The sequence below is a fragment of the Rhinolophus ferrumequinum genome, chromosome 14, assembly GCF_004115265.2.
Source record: "Rhinolophus ferrumequinum isolate MPI-CBG mRhiFer1 chromosome 14, mRhiFer1_v1.p, whole genome shotgun sequence".
Classification (NCBI taxonomy): Eukaryota; Metazoa; Chordata; class Mammalia; order Chiroptera; family Rhinolophidae; genus Rhinolophus; species Rhinolophus ferrumequinum.
In genome coordinates, this window is record NC_046297.1 from 30483945 (window position 1) to 30502427 (window position 18483).

Consider the following 18483-nt stretch of genomic DNA (forward strand, 5'->3'; position numbering starts at 1 on the left):
CATAATGTATGTACATAGAGCTTTTATATGTATTTGTGTCAAGGTGTGCCTTTCATTTCACAGTAAACTAAATTTAGATTTAGCTTTAATGTGATAAAATAATTTGTAGGCTGCTTAATAACCTGAAAAAATTAAGAAACTGTTTAGCTTAGGAACCATTGGAATAGATTTATTTAGATGTCAGGAGCACAGTTAAGCTTGAGAAAACTGAACTGCTTAGGTGTCAGAATAGCTGATTAAAGCCAAAATTAAAGTCACAGTGGAAACTTTAATCAAAAAACTCATTGTAATAGTGTAAGCAAGAGGCTAAAACCAGAGCAAGTGTTGACTCCAGTGTTCCATTTCCCCCCATGAAATAGCATACTGATCGAGGGTCAAGTGAATCAGCACCAGATCTGGGGGACACACTAAAGGCTCCAGCAGTTTTATAGGACCCTGCTGTTGGAAGGAGTGTGAGGAACAAGAGTCAAAAAGCACTGAGTACTGAGTCAGAGTAGGGAAGCTTATTTTCAAGGTTGCCCTTCTTACCCCCATTCAGGGGTTTTCAGCAGAGGTACCCAGGAGTGAAGGTGCCTGGGCTAGGAATGCAAATATATGCAAGAGCATGACCAAATAGGAGGCTTGAGTGTCTGACTGCAACTACCCTTGGAGACTGCAGTGTCCTGGCTGTGTTCCAAATCTGGTGTAAGGAGACTAGCTTTCCCCTATGAGACCTATCGGGGAACACCTTTGTAATTGCCTATGGTTGAACCTGAAAAATCACACATAGCTTTTTAACCAGGATGCGGCCTCCTCAGTAGAATGCCACATTTTTTTATGATGAACTTTTGGATTAAACAATGCTTTTTCAGAATGAAATGCTACGTATTAATATAGAATTTCTGTACCATTTCAGGGTATTCCTAAAGATGAAGTGTTAGCAAATCGACTGCTTCATTTCCTAATGAAGCATGTTTTTCATCAAAGAAGAGCTGTGTTTAGTCACAATCTTGAAATTATAAAAACCCTTGTTGAATGCTGGAAGGATTGTTTATCCATCCCTTACAGGTATAAATTTACTAGATTTTACACTGTTATTTAGAAAACTTTAAAATGTAAAATGTTGTAAATAATGATTACAATGAAATTTAATTACTTGAAATGACAGAAGGAATAATATAATTTGAAATAGAATTCATTTATAAGGGTATAATATTGCTACTCATAAAATCATAACCTCCAGAGTTTGACACTAGAAGCATTTCTGAGCAGGTCATTGCCTCCAGGTAGACCCTGCTCTGTCTCTATGTTCACCTCTGGCTTTTCCCTACCACTGGGCATGTGGGACACACTCCGCTCTTCACTGTACTAGCCCAGGAGTGGACTGAAGAACTTTTCTCTGATCCCTTTTAGCTACCTGAGGCAAACTACAACTTTCAAAGATTTTACTACCAACTAAGGGGGAATTTGGTCAAATAATTATAGAAAGATAGAAAACTGCCTATGTTCCAAAGCTAGAATAACCTGAATGTGAACAGAGAGTATTAGCAAGAAGAGTGTTAGATGTGGGAAAACAAAAAGTATTTCTTAAACCCTGAAAATTAGCTGTAGAAATTTTTATATTTGTCTTCCTGCTTCTTATTTTATTATACGATAATCTGTACATTTATTCTTATGTTTCAGATTAATATTCGAAAAGTTTTCCAGTAAAGATCCTAATTCTAAAGACAATTCAGTAGGAATTCAATTATTAGGCATTGTAATGGCCAATAACTTTCCTCCCTATGACCCGAAATGTGGCATAGAGAGTATAAAGTAAGTATCAGTTTTTGCTTTGATTTCTTTTTAGGTTAAAGTATTCCTGAATTGCAAACAGACTGGAGTATGGTTTAATTCTGTACATTTAAGGGCCAGAACCAATGTTAAAAATATTTTTACCTATATTTAATAGGTAGTGGAGTGAATGAGGTAGGTAAGTGTAAATTTTTCATATACATTTTGGCAAATAAGAGCATGTTAAATGTTAAATGTTTTCTTATTTTCTAAACTGACATTTTCAACATTTATCTCTTAAAAACAACATGAGCTCTTTGAGACCATTCATTATAGGATCATGACCATGAACAGGATGCCCTGGGGACTCGTACTGTCTGCCCTGTTACTGTGCTCTTTGGCATAGCTGCAGTCACCTTGCTCCCCTCCATCAGGACCCTTCAGAGGCAGGAGAGGATACAGACATGATGTGTGAAAGGGAGGAGATTTAGTGAGATAATTTTGTAACATCATTAAAAGGTGTCCTGCTATTCATTGTCCTACTATTTTAGGATTTTTGAAAAGTCTGTGTTCACATCATGGTTACTTACAGATTTTAGCATGTCCCCTCCATGCTTTTCCCATTTCTTTGAAAGTGTCCCACGCTGTCTGGTTGGTCCACCCCACTAGTCGCCTAGTATCATAGACAAATGTGTTGCTCAACCCAGATTGACTGAGAAATAGCTTACTTTTACACAGGTTATGTTTTTGACCTTTGGTTTTCTCCAGGGAAAACCATAGAGCCACTGTGGGGCTGAAGGTTAAAAGTCCCTCTGTCTGTGAAGTCTGTGGGCACTGCACTCATGCTCCTCTCTTTCTCTTTATTTTATTGTCTTCTGTGATAGTAGATGGCTTGAAGAGGGAGTCTGTAAGTCATAATCTTAAATAATAGCTCCTTTTTCACTATAGTTTTATAGTATTCAGCATGTGTTTTGCTTTGACTACAACAGGTCCTGTATCATTCAACCAACTATCATGTGCCTTTCTGGTCATGACATCAGAGCCTTAAATACATCTTCATGTATATATTCACACAAATAATTCAAACACGTTTTAAGTTTCATATTTTCTCAGTTTGTGCTATTAATGTCATGAGGAGTAAAATTTTTGTAATTTGATGTCAAACAACAAAGTGGATTTTCTGCATATTAATTTTCTATATTTGTTATAGATATTTTCAAGCTTTGGTCAATAATATGTCCTTTGCAAAGTATAAAGAGGTATATGCAGCAGCGGCAGAAGTTCTGGGACTTATTCTTCGATACATTACTGAGAAAAAAAATGTGAGTATGTTGTGCAATTTTAAATAAATGCTTTTTCAATTTTGATTTGTCTTGACAGTTATATCTTCTATACTGCAAGAAACTAAAGTGGGCATTGTGCATTAGTATTTTATTCTCTTTTCTACTGTACAGTGTTCAGTTGTTTTAGAGGATATATGACTTTTTTAAACACTTCGAAATTTGGTAAACTTTTAAAGATTGGTAACTTATTGTTTATATACAAGTCAGGATATGAGTATTTAACCAGCTTTTATTCCTCTCAACTTTTCTCTGCGTTTCTTTTTTGGAGAAAATTATCCAGGTAGATACCTGCTACTGTTAGGGCTGTGTTAAACTAGTACAATTTTCTACTTCCAATTTTTGACCTAATACAGCTATTAAACAGGAGAGTATGCTTCAAGGAGAACCGTTCTCCTTCTTCTGTTCCCTGTCCATTTTATAGGATTGTGAGAAGAACCTAATTGAATTATTAAGCATGGTACACATTCAGAATACTATAGTTTTCAATAAAATATAATTATTAAAGATGTATATATCACTACATGGAAATAACATGTTATGACACTTGAAAATAGTGTCACAGAATGATGTTTACTACTGCATTGCTCTCCTCTCACATGTTAATAGAATGCTACATATTTTGGAGCCTCCAAAAACAATGTCACTCATTGTAGAAGATGCTTATGCTAGGTCTCTCTGTTGTAGTTCATTTACAATGACTCAGTTAATAACTCCTCCTTGATTCCCTTTTGTCACATTTTCAAGGACACTCTCAGCTTTCTTCCTACTTCCATGACAGTTTCTTCTCCCTTAGCTATGTGTTTCCCAGGCCACCACCAAAGCTCTGATTTTGGTGGTCTTCTATTTCACTGTTCCCCTGATGATCATACAGCATCATGGCTTTAAAAAACTGCTTATAGGAGAAGGTCTAGAATTGTGGAATAGGTAAATGCTACCCCTGCGACCTCCCAGGATCACATTAAAATTACACCTAAATTAGGACAATCAACTTCAAGAAACATATGAAGACTAGCTGAACAGAACACCTATAACTAGGAGATACAAAGAAGAGGCCACGTTGAGACTGGTACGGGAGCAGAGACATGAAACTGGCTGACCTCAAACCCACAGGTAGTGGCTGAGCACTGGGAGGGACAGCTTGGTGGCAGTGGTCCAGCCTGAAGAAGGCAGTGTCACAGCCCCACACCGGGCTCCCCAGCCAAGACATCCTATGCCAGGAAGAGGAGTCCCTACAGTATCTGGCAGTGAAAATTAGCGAGGACTCTGTCTGTGTGTCCAGGTGAGACAGAAGGCGGCTGAAAACCCAGACATCCTCTTTAAGGTCCCATAAACACACTCGCTTGCCACAGTCACCTGGGCTCTGGTGGAGGGGCAGCAACTCAAGAGGCACCAGACACGTACGGGGAAAGTGTGTTTGAAGTGAGGGGGAGTATTTTGAGGGGTATTAATGGCAATTTGTCTTTTTCTGTAATAAATTTTTTTTAATTTAAACATTCACTGTATTTCTTTTTATCATACCTCATGCATTCTTTTCCAAGTGCATATGGAACATTTTCAAAATAGACCACATGTTACGCCACAAAACAAGTCTCAGTAAATTTAAGAAGATTGCAATCATATCAAGCATCTTCTCTGACCACAGTGGCATGAAATTAGAAATCAATTACAAGAAAAAAAAAAAACACATGGAAGCTAAATAACATGCTGTTAAGTAATGAATGGGTCAACAGTGATATCAAGGAAGAAATGAAAAGATGCCTTGAGACAAACAAAAACACAATGACCAAAAATCTATGGGACATAGCAAAAGCAGTCCTAAGAAGGAAATTCATAACAATGCAGACCTACCTCAAAGAAACGAAAAAAATCTCAAATAAACAGCCTAACTTTACACAGAAGGAAAGTAGAAAAGGAACCACAAACAGCCCAAAGTGAATACAAGAAGGATATAATAAAGATTATAGAAGAAATAAAACAATACAAAAAATCAGAGAAACGAAAAACTGGTTCTTTGAAAAGATAAAGAAAATTGACAAATCTTTAACCAGATTTATCAAAATTAAGAGCGGACCCAAATAAAATCAGAAATGAGAGAGAAGTGATAATGGACACCATAGAAATACAAAAACTTTTAAGAAAATACTTTGAGCAGCTATACGCCAACAGATTGGACATGCTGGACAAAATGGTTTAATTCCTAGAACTATACAATATTCCAAGGTTGAATCAGGAAGAAACAGAAAATCTGACTGATCAATTACTACTAATGAAATAAAATCAGTAATCAACAAGCTCCCAACATAAAAAAGTACTGAACCCAACGGTTTTTGGGTGTATTTTACCAAACATTCAAAAGAACGAATTTACACCTATTCTCAAACTGTTCCAAAATATTAAAGAAGAGGGAGCACTCCCAAGTTCATTTTACGAGGCCACTGTTACCCTGATTCCAAACCAGACAAAGACATTACAAAAAAAATAAAATTAAAGGCTGATATCCCTAATGAATATAGATGAACATAGGTGCAAAAATCCTCAACAAAATATTAGCAATGCAAATTCAGCAATACATTAAAAAGACGATACACCACTATCAAGTCAGATTCATTCCTGTTATGCAGGGTTCGTTCAGTAACCACAAATCTATTAATGTGATACACCACATTTACAAAATGAAAAAGATCATATGGATGGAGGCTGGCCCAGTGGCTCAGGCGGGGTGAGCTCCGTGCTCCTAATGCTGAAGGCTACTGGTTCGATTCCCACATGGGCCAGTGGGCTCTCAACCACAAGGTTACCGGTTCGACTCCTCGACTCCCGCCAGGGATGGTGGGCTACGACCCTTACAACTAAGATTGAACACGGCACCATGAGCTGAGCTACCACTGAGCTCCCAGTTGGCTCAGTTGGTTTGAGAGTGTCCTCTCAACCACAAGGTTGCTGGTTTAACAAGGGATGGTGGGCTGTGCCCCCTGCAACTAACAATGGCAACTGGACCTGGAGCTGAGCTGCGCCCTCCACAACTAAGATGGAAAGGACAACAACTTGACTTGGAAAAAGACCTGGAAGTACACACTGTTCCTCAATAAAGTCCTGTTCCCCTTCCCCAATAAAAGCTTAAAAAAAAAAAATTATGATCATATCAATAGATGCAGAAAAAGCATTTGACAAAGCCCAACATCCATTTATGATAAAAACTCTTAGCAAAGTGGGACTAAAGGGATCAAATCTCAACGTCATAAATGTCATGTACAATAAACCGGCAGCTAACATCATACTCAATGGGGAAAAGTTAAAAAGCATTCCCCTTAAGATCAGGAACAAGACAAGTATGCCCACTTTCATCACTTTTATTCAACATAGTACTGGAAGTTCTATCCATAGCAGTCAGAGAAGAAAAAGAAATAAAAGTTATCCCAATGGGTCAGGAGGAAATAAAATTGTGATATTTGCAGACAACATGATACTATATAGAAACACTTAGATTCCACCAAGAAACTATTAGAACTGATAAATGAATTTAGGTAAGTAGCAGGGTACAAAACTTGTATTTAGAAATTAGTCATATTTTTATGCATTAAAAAGAAGTTATCAGAAGGAGAAATTAAGAAAACAATCCCATTCACAATTGCTTCAAAACCAGTAAAATACTTAGGAATAAATTTAACCAAGGAAGTAAGAGTCCCATACTCAGAAAATTATATGACATTGAAGAGAGATATTAAAGAACATACAAATAAATGGAAACATGTACCGTGCTCATGGATAGGAAGAATTAATATAATTAAAATGTCCATAATATCTAACACATATATACATTCAGTGCAATTCCTATCAAATTATCAATTACATTTTTTACAGATGTTTTCACAACAATGCACCAGCTCACATGGCACTGTCTGTGAGGGAGTTTTTAGCTAGTAAACAATAATTATTGGAAAACCTTCCCTAGTCACCTGATCTGGCCACCAGTGAACTCTTTCTTTATCTGAAGATAAAGGAAATAGTGAAAGGAAGACATTTTGATGACATTCAGGCCATCAAGGGTAATATGACAACTCTGATGGTCATTCTAGAAAAAGAGTTCCAAAATTGCTTTGAAGGGTGGAACTAGGTGCTGGCATCAGTGCACAGCTTCCCAAGGGGTGTACTTCGAAGGTGACCATAGAGATATTCAGCAAGGAGATATGGAGCACTTTTTCTAGGATGAGTTTGCAAACTTATTGTCCGATCTCATAAGCGTATAGTCACTGGATGTGAAATACAGCATAGGGAATATAGTCAATGGTATTAGAACAGCTATATTCGATGTTAGAAGCCTGGTAGATTGGGGGTGTAATACTTTGTGAGGGGTGTAAATTTCTATTATGTTGCTTTATATATCTGAAACTAATAACAAAAAAGGAAGTCGAGGCTGATATCCCTAGTTAACACAGATGCAAAAAATCCTCAACAAAATATTAGCAAACCAAATTCAGCCATCTATTAACAAAGATCACATACCGTGATAAGTGGCATTCCTGGATGCAAGGTTGCTTTAATATTTACCAATCAGTGATGAATGTAGTACACCACATAAACAGTATGAAAGATAAAAAACATACGATCATATCAATAAATGCCAAAAACGTTTGACAAAATCCAACATCCATTTATGATTAAAGAAAAAAAATACTCAGCAAAGTGGGAATAAAGGGAACATATTCTAACATAATAAATGTTGTACACAACAAACCCACAGCTAACATCAAACTCAATAGGGAAAAACTAAATGTTCTTTTTAGGATCAGGAACATTTCTCAGATGCCCAGTTTCACCATCTTGATTCGACATAGTAGCATACTTTTGGCATTCCTAGCCACAGCAATCATTCAAGAAAAAGAAATAGGCATTTAAATTAGAAAGGAGGAAGTAGAACTCATTATTTGCAGATGATGGGATACTACCATGTTTCCCCGAAAATAAGACCTAGCCAGACAATCAGCTCTAATGCGTCTTTAGAGCAAAAATTAATATAAGACCTGGTCTTGGTTTACTATAATATAAGACTAGGTAAAACATAATATAATACAATACAATATAATTAATGTAATATAATTAATATATAATATAATATCAGGTCTTATATTAATTTTTGCTCCAAAAGACACATTAGAGCTGATTGTCCAGCTAGGTCTAATTTTTGGGGTAACAGTTTATATAGAGAACCCCAAAATTCCACCAGAAAACTGTTAGAACTGATAAATGAATTTAGTAAAGTAGCAGGATACAAAATTAAAATTCAGAAATTGGTTGAATCTTCATGCATTATTAAGAAACGATCAGAAAGCAAAATTAAGAAAACAATCCTGTTTACAATGGCATAAAAACAAAAACCTGGGAATACATTAACCAAGGAAGTAAAAGAGCTGTACTCCGAAAATTATGAGATGTTGAAGAGAGAAATGAAAGAAGATACAAATAAATGGAAACATATACCCACTCATGGATAGGAAGAATTAATATAGTTAAAATGTCCATATTACTCAAAGCAATACATAGATTCAGTGCATCCCTGTCAAAATACCAATGGCATTTTTCACAGACTTAGAACAGTCCTAAAATTTATATGGAACCATTAAAGACCTCGAATAGCCACAGCAGTCTTGAGAAATAAGAACAAAGTGGGAGGTATCACAATACCTGACATAAAATCATACTACAAGGCTATAGCAATTAAAACAGCATGGTATTAGCATAAAAAAGCCACATAATAGTGTAAAGATCGTATACTCAATAAATGGTGCTGAGGAAACTACAGCTACGTGCAATAAAATGAAACTGGACAACCTTCTTATTCCATATACAAGAACAAACTCAAAATGTATTGAAGACTTAAATGTAAAACCTGTAATCATAAAACTCCTAAAAGAAAATACAGGAAGTAAACTCTCAGACATTTCTCTTAGTAAGATTTTTACTGATACATCCCCTCAGGCAAGCGAAACAAAATAAAAAATAATCAATAAGACTACATCAAACTATAAAGTTTTTGACAGCAAAGGAAACCATCAAAACAAAATGACACCTTACTGAATGGAAGAAGATATTTGCCAATGATACATCTGATAAGGGGTTAATATTCAGCATTTAATGAAAACTCATACAATTCAACACCAAAAAAACAGATTAAAAATGGCAGAGGACGTGAATAGACATTTCTCCAAGAGGACATAAAGATCGCCAATAGACATAAGAAAGGTATCATCACTAATCATCAGAAATATGCAAATTAAAACCACAATGAGGTATTACTCCTGTCAGAATGGCCATCATCAATAAGTCAACAAACAACAAGCGTTGGCGAGGATGTGCAGAAAAAGGAACGTTTGTTCACTCTTGGTGGGATTGTGAGTTGGTGCAGTCACTATGGACAACAGTATGAGGTTCCACAAAAAATTGAAAACAGAACTACCTTATGACCAGCAATTCCATTTGTGGGTATTTATCCAAAGAAATCCAAAACTAAATTGGAAGATATATACACTCTTGTTGTTCACTGCAGCACTATTTACAATAGCCAGAAATCAAAGTAACATACATGCCCATCAACAGACGATTGGACTAAAGAAGAGTTTGTACATATATACAATGGAATATTACTTGGCCATTAAAAGGAACGAAATCTTACCATTGTTAAAACATGGATGGACCAACGGAGTATTATGCTAAGTGAATAATCAGACTTGAGAATCAAGTCAACATGCCCTATTGATCTCACTTATATGTGGAAACTAACGAACAACTAAAATAGAACAAACAAACAAATAGACTTATACGTACAGAGAACAAACTGCTAGTTACTAGATTGGAGGGTGGTCGTGTGCTGGGTAAGAAAATTGAAGTGTACATAAGTAAAAATCGGTCCCACATGTTTTCCCGAAAAAAATACCTAGCCGACCATACTCCTAATGCGTATTTTGGCGCAAAAATTAGATAAGACCAGGTCTTATTTTACTATAAGACCAGGTCTTATAATATAATAGTTATGTAATTATTATAATGTAATCTAATACTATATATACAGGGCGTTATATTAATTTTTGCTCCAAAAGACACATTGGAGCTGATTGTCCGGCTAGGTCTTATTTTGGGGAAAACAGGGTAGTTACTAGTCATAGGAATCTAAAGAAACCGTATGGGGACTATAGTCAATAATACTGTAAAAACTGTGTATGGTGTCAGGTGGGTACTAGACTTAACTGGGCTCACTTCATAAATAATACAAATGTCTAACCACACTGTGCTATTCACCGAAACTAATATAAATAACACTGAATGTCAACACTCCATTTGAAAGTCATGGGAGGTAAAGTCAGCATAGGGTCGAGTCAGTCATATTGAATCTATCTCTGTACAGTACCAGAGGGGTAATAGGACTTATTGGGGGTTATTCCCTTTGTGAGGTATATGAATATCTCGAATCACTATGTTTTTTGTACACCTGAACCTAATTAAAAAAAAAACTGCCTATAGGTTCATCCCCAGATTTGCATCTCCAGTCCACTTCTGAAAGAAAAGAAAGTGAAGTTTGGGCTACATTCACTATCAGGCTGGATGAGGAGAACTTAGGGGAAGTCAGAAGGTCCTGAGGGTACTGCAACACAGCGTATTTGACTGCCACTCATTTCTCCAGTTAGGCATTTATTTGGATTTGAAGGAAAATAAAGCTAAAAGGAAACAGACCCTTTTCAGAAGATCAAGCTTCGCTTATTTGTTTTAGGGATTACCAACTATTTTGGTAAAAAAACCATTGTAAAAATTCAAATAACCTTGTTATGACAAATTCTAATCTCCATAAATGTTGGGTATCAGTTTATATAATATGCTGAATTTCCACCGTGGATGGAGCAAATTACAACAGATCACAGGTTTAATCTCTCTTGACTTAAATTCCAGTGTAATAGGAATGAGAAACACTTTTGCTTTACATAATTCTTTTCTGAATATCAAATGGTGTTGATTTTGTGTAGAAATTTGGGAAACAATAAAAAACATAAAGAAGTAACAGTCACTTATATTCTAACCACTAAACTGCTTTTGGCACCTGAGACAGACTCCAGTCATCAGTTTGTGTGTGCATACATTTGTCTTTATTCTTTTATCCATATTGTTAGTTTCACTTTGTTTTACGCGTATAACTTTGACACTTAACGTATGTTGGTCACTTATGTATTCTGGGTACTCACTGGTTGGCTCTTTGCTCTCATACAGCTGGGAACAGGACAGGCCAAGTCCACCCTCAGGGAGCTGGCATTTGGTGATGGGAGACAAACAAATCTATCATAATAGGTAGTAATACATGATCAAGAGAAAGTAGGGTATAGGGAGATTAACAGTGATAGGGACTGTTAACATAAAATTGCTTGAAAATTCTGGTTTGTGTGAATATTTGACCAGAGACGTGAACACTGTCATCATAACATGTGTCTTGAACAGTATTTAATCACTAATTTTAATTCAAATTCTCAAATGACCTGTTGGCAGTGTTTCAGTGTCAGAAAGAAGCACTAATCTTTTTTGATCTGATATCTGACGTGAGCCAGATACCTCCAGTGATAGCAGCACAAAGCACACATGGCCATAGCCTGACTCATAGGAACTCACAGTTCCAGAACCTCTGGTGGTGTTCAGTGGCTAATGCAAACCCATGACTCCTGGCACTTCACCTTGTGAACACTGTTGTGGATGATAGCACTGAACACTTCTTTAAATTTACTTAAATATTCAAGATAAACCAATTCCCAAAAGCTTAATGTAAGTTTCTACCTTTGTGTATTTTAAAAGAAACTTAATTTTTCAGATACTGGAGGAACCTGTATGTGAACTGATTGTAAAACAGCTGAAGCAACATCAGAATACAATGGAGGACAAATTTATCGTGTGCTTGAATAAAGTTGTGAAGAACTTCCCTCCTCTTGCCGATAGGTAAGGTGTTGATTTTGGTGAACATCATTCTGTGGGAGATGGTCAAGACTGCCCTCCTACTCACTGGCCGTGTCCACTGGTTAGGTTTATGAACACTGTGTTTTTCCTGCTGCCAAAATTTCATGGTGTGATGAAGACACTCTGTCTGGAAGTGGTGCTGTGTCGTTCAGAGGAAATAACAGATCTGTATTTACAGTTAAAGAGTAAGGATTTCATTCAAATCATGAAACATAGGTGAGTAGTAAACCAGCCTCATGTTCTCAGATGCAGCAGGCTCATAAAACAGTGATTTGTTCAGCTGTCTCCTTCAACTCAGAAAGAACTTACAGGTTTTCATGAAATATGTATTTGTTAAATTTGAACCTGAGAGGAAAAAGTGGTGGGGTAGAGCCTGGTCATCCTGCCTCCTCTAACCTGGTACCTTGGAAGACTACATCTGAGGGATTATCTAAGGATCAAATGTAAAATGTTTGGTTTTGAGTCTTGTACCTATTTTGCCAGGTAAGAGGCTTCATTATTTTGTTGTTATTAAAATTGTTCATTTATTTTCAAAATTGCAATCTTTTAGTAAATGTTAAAAGAGAATGCTGTTGATCACTTACAATATTTTTATTTTTCTGTCTTTTCCAGTTTTGTCTGTATACATATTTTTTACATAGTGATAATTTACTGATAAATGTGTGATGTGAGAGTAAGAAAGAATGTGTGTCATTGTGTTCTGATATCCTCCATTAAACATTAACCAAGTACCTACTTTGTGTAAAGTGCTTTAAGGAAGAAAAGATATAAAATAAGGAAATAGGTTGTGTGCCTTATCTGGGACCCAGACTACATTTAGTCCCCCTATATGACATGCCAGATAGCCTAAAACTTGAAATCTTTTTTAATCATGAAATTTTTATATTTACCTATTTTGTTTAACATTTTCAGGGTTTTTTTAAAAGTGAACTTTTAATTTTGGAATAATCTTATATTTACAAAAAAGTTAAAAGATAGTACACGTAGTTTCTGCATACCTTTTACCCAATTCCCCATCTCACATAATCAGGATATATTTGTCAAAACTAAGAAATTAACATTAGCACGTTACTATTAACTATATTAGACTTTATTTGGATTTCCAGTTTTCCAGCTAATGTTCTTTTCTATGCTAGGATCCAATCCAGGATACCACGTTGAATTTGTTTATTTTTAATAATGTAACCCATGATAATTACTTTTAAGAATATAATTTTTATGTAAGTGTAGTATTAACTATTACAACAAATTATGAAATGCAGAATAGCGCAAATATGAAAAAGTTAACCTGTTCACATCTGAAAGTATTAATAAAAATTGTTAAATTTGTATGTTTTTAAAAATCTCCCTTATTATAGAGATGATGAAAGACAGAAAGTGTGTTTGGACATAATTTATAAGATGGTGGCAAAATTGAAACCAGTAGAACTCCTAGAACTTCTGAATCCTGTTATAGAATTCATTTCTCATCCTTCTCCAGTGTGTAGGGAACAAATGTATAATATTCTTATGTGGATTCATGATAATTACCGGTAAGCTCTACAATGACATTTTGTATTACATTTTTTAAGGGAGAATTTGGGTGCCTTTAACAATCTGGAACAGATTATAATAAATAAAATATTTTTAACATATGATTCAGTTAAAACAAGTGTATTTTACTGTTGAAATGTTTCCTTATTTTAACTCATATGTGGGGGAAATATTCAGAGCATGAAATTATTGGTTCAGTTAAAAGTGTAATTTGTTTTCTATCCCTTTAGATCTGACAAGTTTAAGGAAATGAACTCTGTTGAGATATATTCATACTTCAGGACCACCGTTAAACCACTTCTCATGGTGCCTGGGCCCATCCTAGGACCTCTTGGCATTCCCAGGGAGCCATCTGAAGCCCTGTTCTCACCACCTACTCCTCCTGTCCCACACTTGAGCCCTTTCATACTGTCGGTGAGGAAGGGGTGGTGATGGGCTCACAGAGGCACTAAAGGAGGGTTTCAGAGGTTACATACTATGAGAGTGGTTCTGCTGTGATTTTGGAAGCTAAAGGTCCATGGGTAAAGCCAGACTTTTTTACTTTAAGTCTGGACAGTGTCCCTGGGTTTGAAATAAAGTAATACAAGAGAGTATTAATGTTTTGTTCTTTTGTTACTTTTCCCAGAGATCCTGAAAGTCAAGCAGATGATGGCTCCCAGGAAATATTTAAGTTGGCAAAAGATGTGTTGATTCAAGGACTGATTGATGAGAACCTTGGGCTTCAGTATGTACTCCCCCTGGAATAATTAGGCCAGGACAAATAAATTTAGGGGTACTTTTTTTCTAGACTAGCATAGTGTAGTTTTCAGCAGTTTTAGAAATTCATTTGTGGCATTAGCATTTTCTCTGCCTATTATTGCATTCATAATGTTTAACAAAATAGGTTTTAAATCACATGAGCCTTACAAATCCTGACAAGTTACATTAATATAAAAGTCTTGAAAAGTGGTATGGATAAAACTGTCGCAGCTAATACAGTGAATTAAAGCATTTCAAAATAAAAAGAAAATCTGTAATGATAATTATTATGTTTTCCATTTAACTCAAATAGTTGAGATATCACACAATACATATTAATATTGAATGAAATGTTTGAAACCTTAGAAATAGAAGGAAACAATAATATTAATATACATGGAAATATGAATGATAATTGTTCTCCTCTAAAATGCCTACTCTAAGTCAGTTATATGAGTGTTTTACCAAGTACTACTTATTTAAGGACCATAAACTTTTGTATGATAATGTATAACAATTTTCCATGCTGATGAATTTTAAATTCATTGAGCCTTTAAAAATTGTATTTGGATTTTATAAGCATGTATAAATTAAAAGCATAAACTGATTCTTAACTGGTGTGAATTTTGAATATTTCATGGCACTCATTTCTAGAGTCAGTTGTTTCAGCAATGCAGTAAAGAATTATACATAATTTCTTAAGATGGTTTCTCAGTTTCAGAATATTTAATATACACAATCATCATTGAAAACTTCCCAGGTAATAGAGATGAGAGTAAAATCACCCAGTTCCCACCTCCTGTTAAATATGCTAACATTTTAAAGTATTTCCTTCCTTTAATGCATATTGTTATTCATAACTCAGATTATACTGCTTATAAAATTTTGAATGTGGTTTCCATCTATGTTAAGCTTTATATAAATGGAAAACTGTGCCTTCTCCACATAACACTATGTAGGTTTTCGTTTGCCAATATTTAAACAATATCCTTCTTTCTTTGCTTTATAGATTAATTATTCGGAATTTCTGGAGCCATGAAACTAGGTTACCTTCAAATACTTTGGACCGATTGTTGGCACTAAATTCCTTATATTCTCCTAAGATAGAAATGCACTTTTTAAGTCTAGCAACAGATTTTCTGCTTGAAATGACCAGCATGAGTCCAGATTATCTAAACCCTGTGTTTGAGCATCCTCTGTCAGAATGTGAATTTCAGGTAAAGTACTTGGCTCTATAATAATAAATATTGTAAGCTTTCCCTGTCTGTTAGTCGACAGACATTTTCTAATAGTATTAAAATGGCTTTTTTTAAATTGAGATATAATTGACGTGACATATTCAGGGGTACAAAAGAACGATTTAATATTTGTATATATTGTGAAATGATTACTGCAGTAAGTCTAGTGAACATCCATCATAGTTACAAATTATTTTCCTTGCAATGAGAACTTTTAAGATCTACTCTCAGCAGCTTTTCAAATATATACGACCCTACATACTGACCAACGTACTACCAGTGCCGTGTTTTTTCCTGAAAATAGGACCTAGCCAGACAATCAGCTCTAATGCATCTTTTGGAGCAAAAATTAAGACCCAGTCTTACATTATATTATATTATATTATGTTATATTATATACCTAGTCTTCTATTATAGTAAAATAAGACTGGGTCTTATCTTATATAATTAATATAATATAATATAATATAAGACTGGGTCTTACATTAATTTTTTTCTGGGTCTTATTTTCGGGGCAAACACGGTAATAATATATATTTGAAAGCTATTGAGAGTAGATCTTAAAAGTTCTCATTGCAAAGAAAAAAAATTATATTCTTTTATTATGATAAAATAAGACCAGGTCTTATATTAATTTTTGTTCCAAAAGATGCATTAGAACTGATTGTCTGGCTAGGTCTTATTTTCGGGGAAACACAGTATTAACTATAGTCACCATGTTGTACATTACATCCCTATGTCTTATTTATTATATAACTGGAGGTTCATGTCTTTTGTTCCTTGATTCATTTTGCCCATTCCCCACTCCCACCCCTGGCAACCACCAATCTGTTCTCTGTATCTATGACTTTGAATTTTTTGTTTTGTCTGGATTTTTTTTGTTTGTTTTTTTTCAGACTCCACGTGTAAGTGAGATATGGTGGTATGTGTCTTTCTGTGTCTGATTTACTTCACTTTTCATAATGCCTTCCAAGATTCATACATGTTGTCACAGATGGAAAGATTTCTTTTTTATGGCTGAATAATATTCCTTTGTATACATAAACACCACATTTTCTTTATCAGTAGACAGATTGCTTCCATGTCTTGGCTATTGTAGATAATACTGCATTGAAGATGGCATACAGATATCTTTTTGACTTAGTATTTTTGTTTCCTTCAGAAAAATACCTAGAAGTGGGATTGATAGATAATATGGTGGTTCTATTTTTAATTTTCTGAGGATCATTTATTGGGTTTTCCATGGTGGGGCTGTACCAATTTACATTCCCACCAACAGTGCACAAGTATTCCCTTTTCTCACAACCTCACCAACACTTATTATTTCTTGTCTTCCTGATAATAGCCATTCTGACTGTTGTGAGGTGATATCTCATTGTGGTTTTTTGATTTGCATTTCACTGATGATTAGTGATGTTGGCTTATTTATTTTACTTGGAATACTCACATGTTCCTTTCTGAAACATTCGCATTTGCTATACCCTCCTCTGCTTACACTCCCTTCACATGGCTCACACTTCTCATTTTCTCACCCTCCATCCATTAAATTTCCCTTCTCCATGATGTCTTTTCCCCCTTCTGTGACTCCTTCTACCCACTTAGTACATGCCCAGTTTGTGCTTTCTCCTAATAGCCTTAATAACTGATTTACAAATGAGTTCACTTTATCTCGGTCCAACTTGCTGGGCAGCACAACCTGACCCTGTTCTGCCTGCACTTGTTTTCCTAGTATCTTTCACAGTGCTGGGTACATGGTGAGTACTTAGGAAAGAGTTGAGTCATTTAACTTGTTGCAGTTGTATTGTGGTGCTATTATTATGTCATTAAGCCATTTGTAATGCACAATGTTAAGTAGTAGAAAAATGATTTTTCGCCCCTAGTACCAGTTAGTTTTTCTAGTTGGCAAATAATTATTTGGTTAAAACTTTTAAATTCGAAAAGGTTCTTCAGCTGCCTCCCACAAAGATATATGAAATTATGGTACATACTTCCTGACAGTATCACTGAATTTTAAATTACAATATTTCCATGTTGCTAAAGAAGGACCATTATTTCATTTGTAACTCTTACATGCAGGAATATACTATTGATTCTGACTGGCGTTTGCGAAGTACTGTTCTCACTCCAATGTTTATTGAGACTCAGGCTTCCCAAGGTGCTCACCAGACCTGGACCCAGGAAGGATTCCTCTCAGCTCGAGGGACAATGGTGAAGCAAATACGGGCCACCCAACAGCAGTATGATTTCACACCTACACAAAACACAGGTAACAGTCAACCCAAATGCCTACTTGCTGTGCACCAGGTGTGGAAGCAGCCTCTACTGTAAGATCGTTGACCGTTTGTAAGAGAAGTGAAATGCTAATAGGAAAAAGTGATAAGAACCACAAAAACGATGTTGCAGTCAAAGGAGAAAAGGATTTAGGTCCCTAGAGTAGTCGAAATTCTTTTTCTTGTTTTTAATTTTTATTGGGGAATATTGGGGAACAGTGTGTCTTTCTAGGACCCATCAGCTCCATGTCAAGTCGTTGTTTTGAATCTAGTTGTGGGGTGCAGGTCAAGTCGTCATTTTTCAATCTAGTTGTGGAGGGTGTAGCTCACTGGCCGGTGTGGTAATCGAACTGGCGACCTTGGTGTTATGAGCACTGTGCTCTAACCACTGAGCAAACCAGCCACCCGAGTAGTCAGATTCTTAGAGACAAAAAGTAGAAGGGTGCTTTCCAGGGTCTGGGGAAGGGGGCAATGGGGAATTTATGTTTAATGGGTATGGAGTCAGTTGCGAGAAGATGAAAACGTTCTGGAGGTGAATAGTAGTGATGTTTGCACCACTATGTAAATGTACTTGATGCCACAGAACTATACACTTAAAAATGGTTAAAATAGTTGATTTGATGT

General features: G+C 35.7%; 1 protein-coding gene across 3 annotated transcripts in view; it reads left to right on the plus strand.

Annotated features, from left to right (window-relative positions):
* PRKDC (protein kinase, DNA-activated, catalytic subunit) overlaps positions 1–18483 on the plus strand; it is a 259605-nt gene that overhangs the window by 161750 nt on the left and 79372 nt on the right. For all 3 annotated transcript variants that reach the window (XM_033125784.1, XM_033125783.1, XM_033125785.1), the window contains 9 exons: positions 896–1047; positions 1663–1794; positions 2963–3074; positions 11938–12062; positions 12147–12296; positions 13439–13612; positions 14239–14337; positions 15361–15568; positions 17666–17855. In XM_033125784.1, coding sequence (XP_032981675.1) covers positions 896–1047; positions 1663–1794; positions 2963–3074; positions 11938–12062; positions 12147–12296; positions 13439–13612; positions 14239–14337; positions 15361–15568; positions 17666–17855 — 1342 coding nt within the window. The remainder of the gene's footprint in view (positions 1–895; positions 1048–1662; positions 1795–2962; positions 3075–11937; positions 12063–12146; positions 12297–13438; positions 13613–14238; positions 14338–15360; positions 15569–17665; positions 17856–18483) is intronic.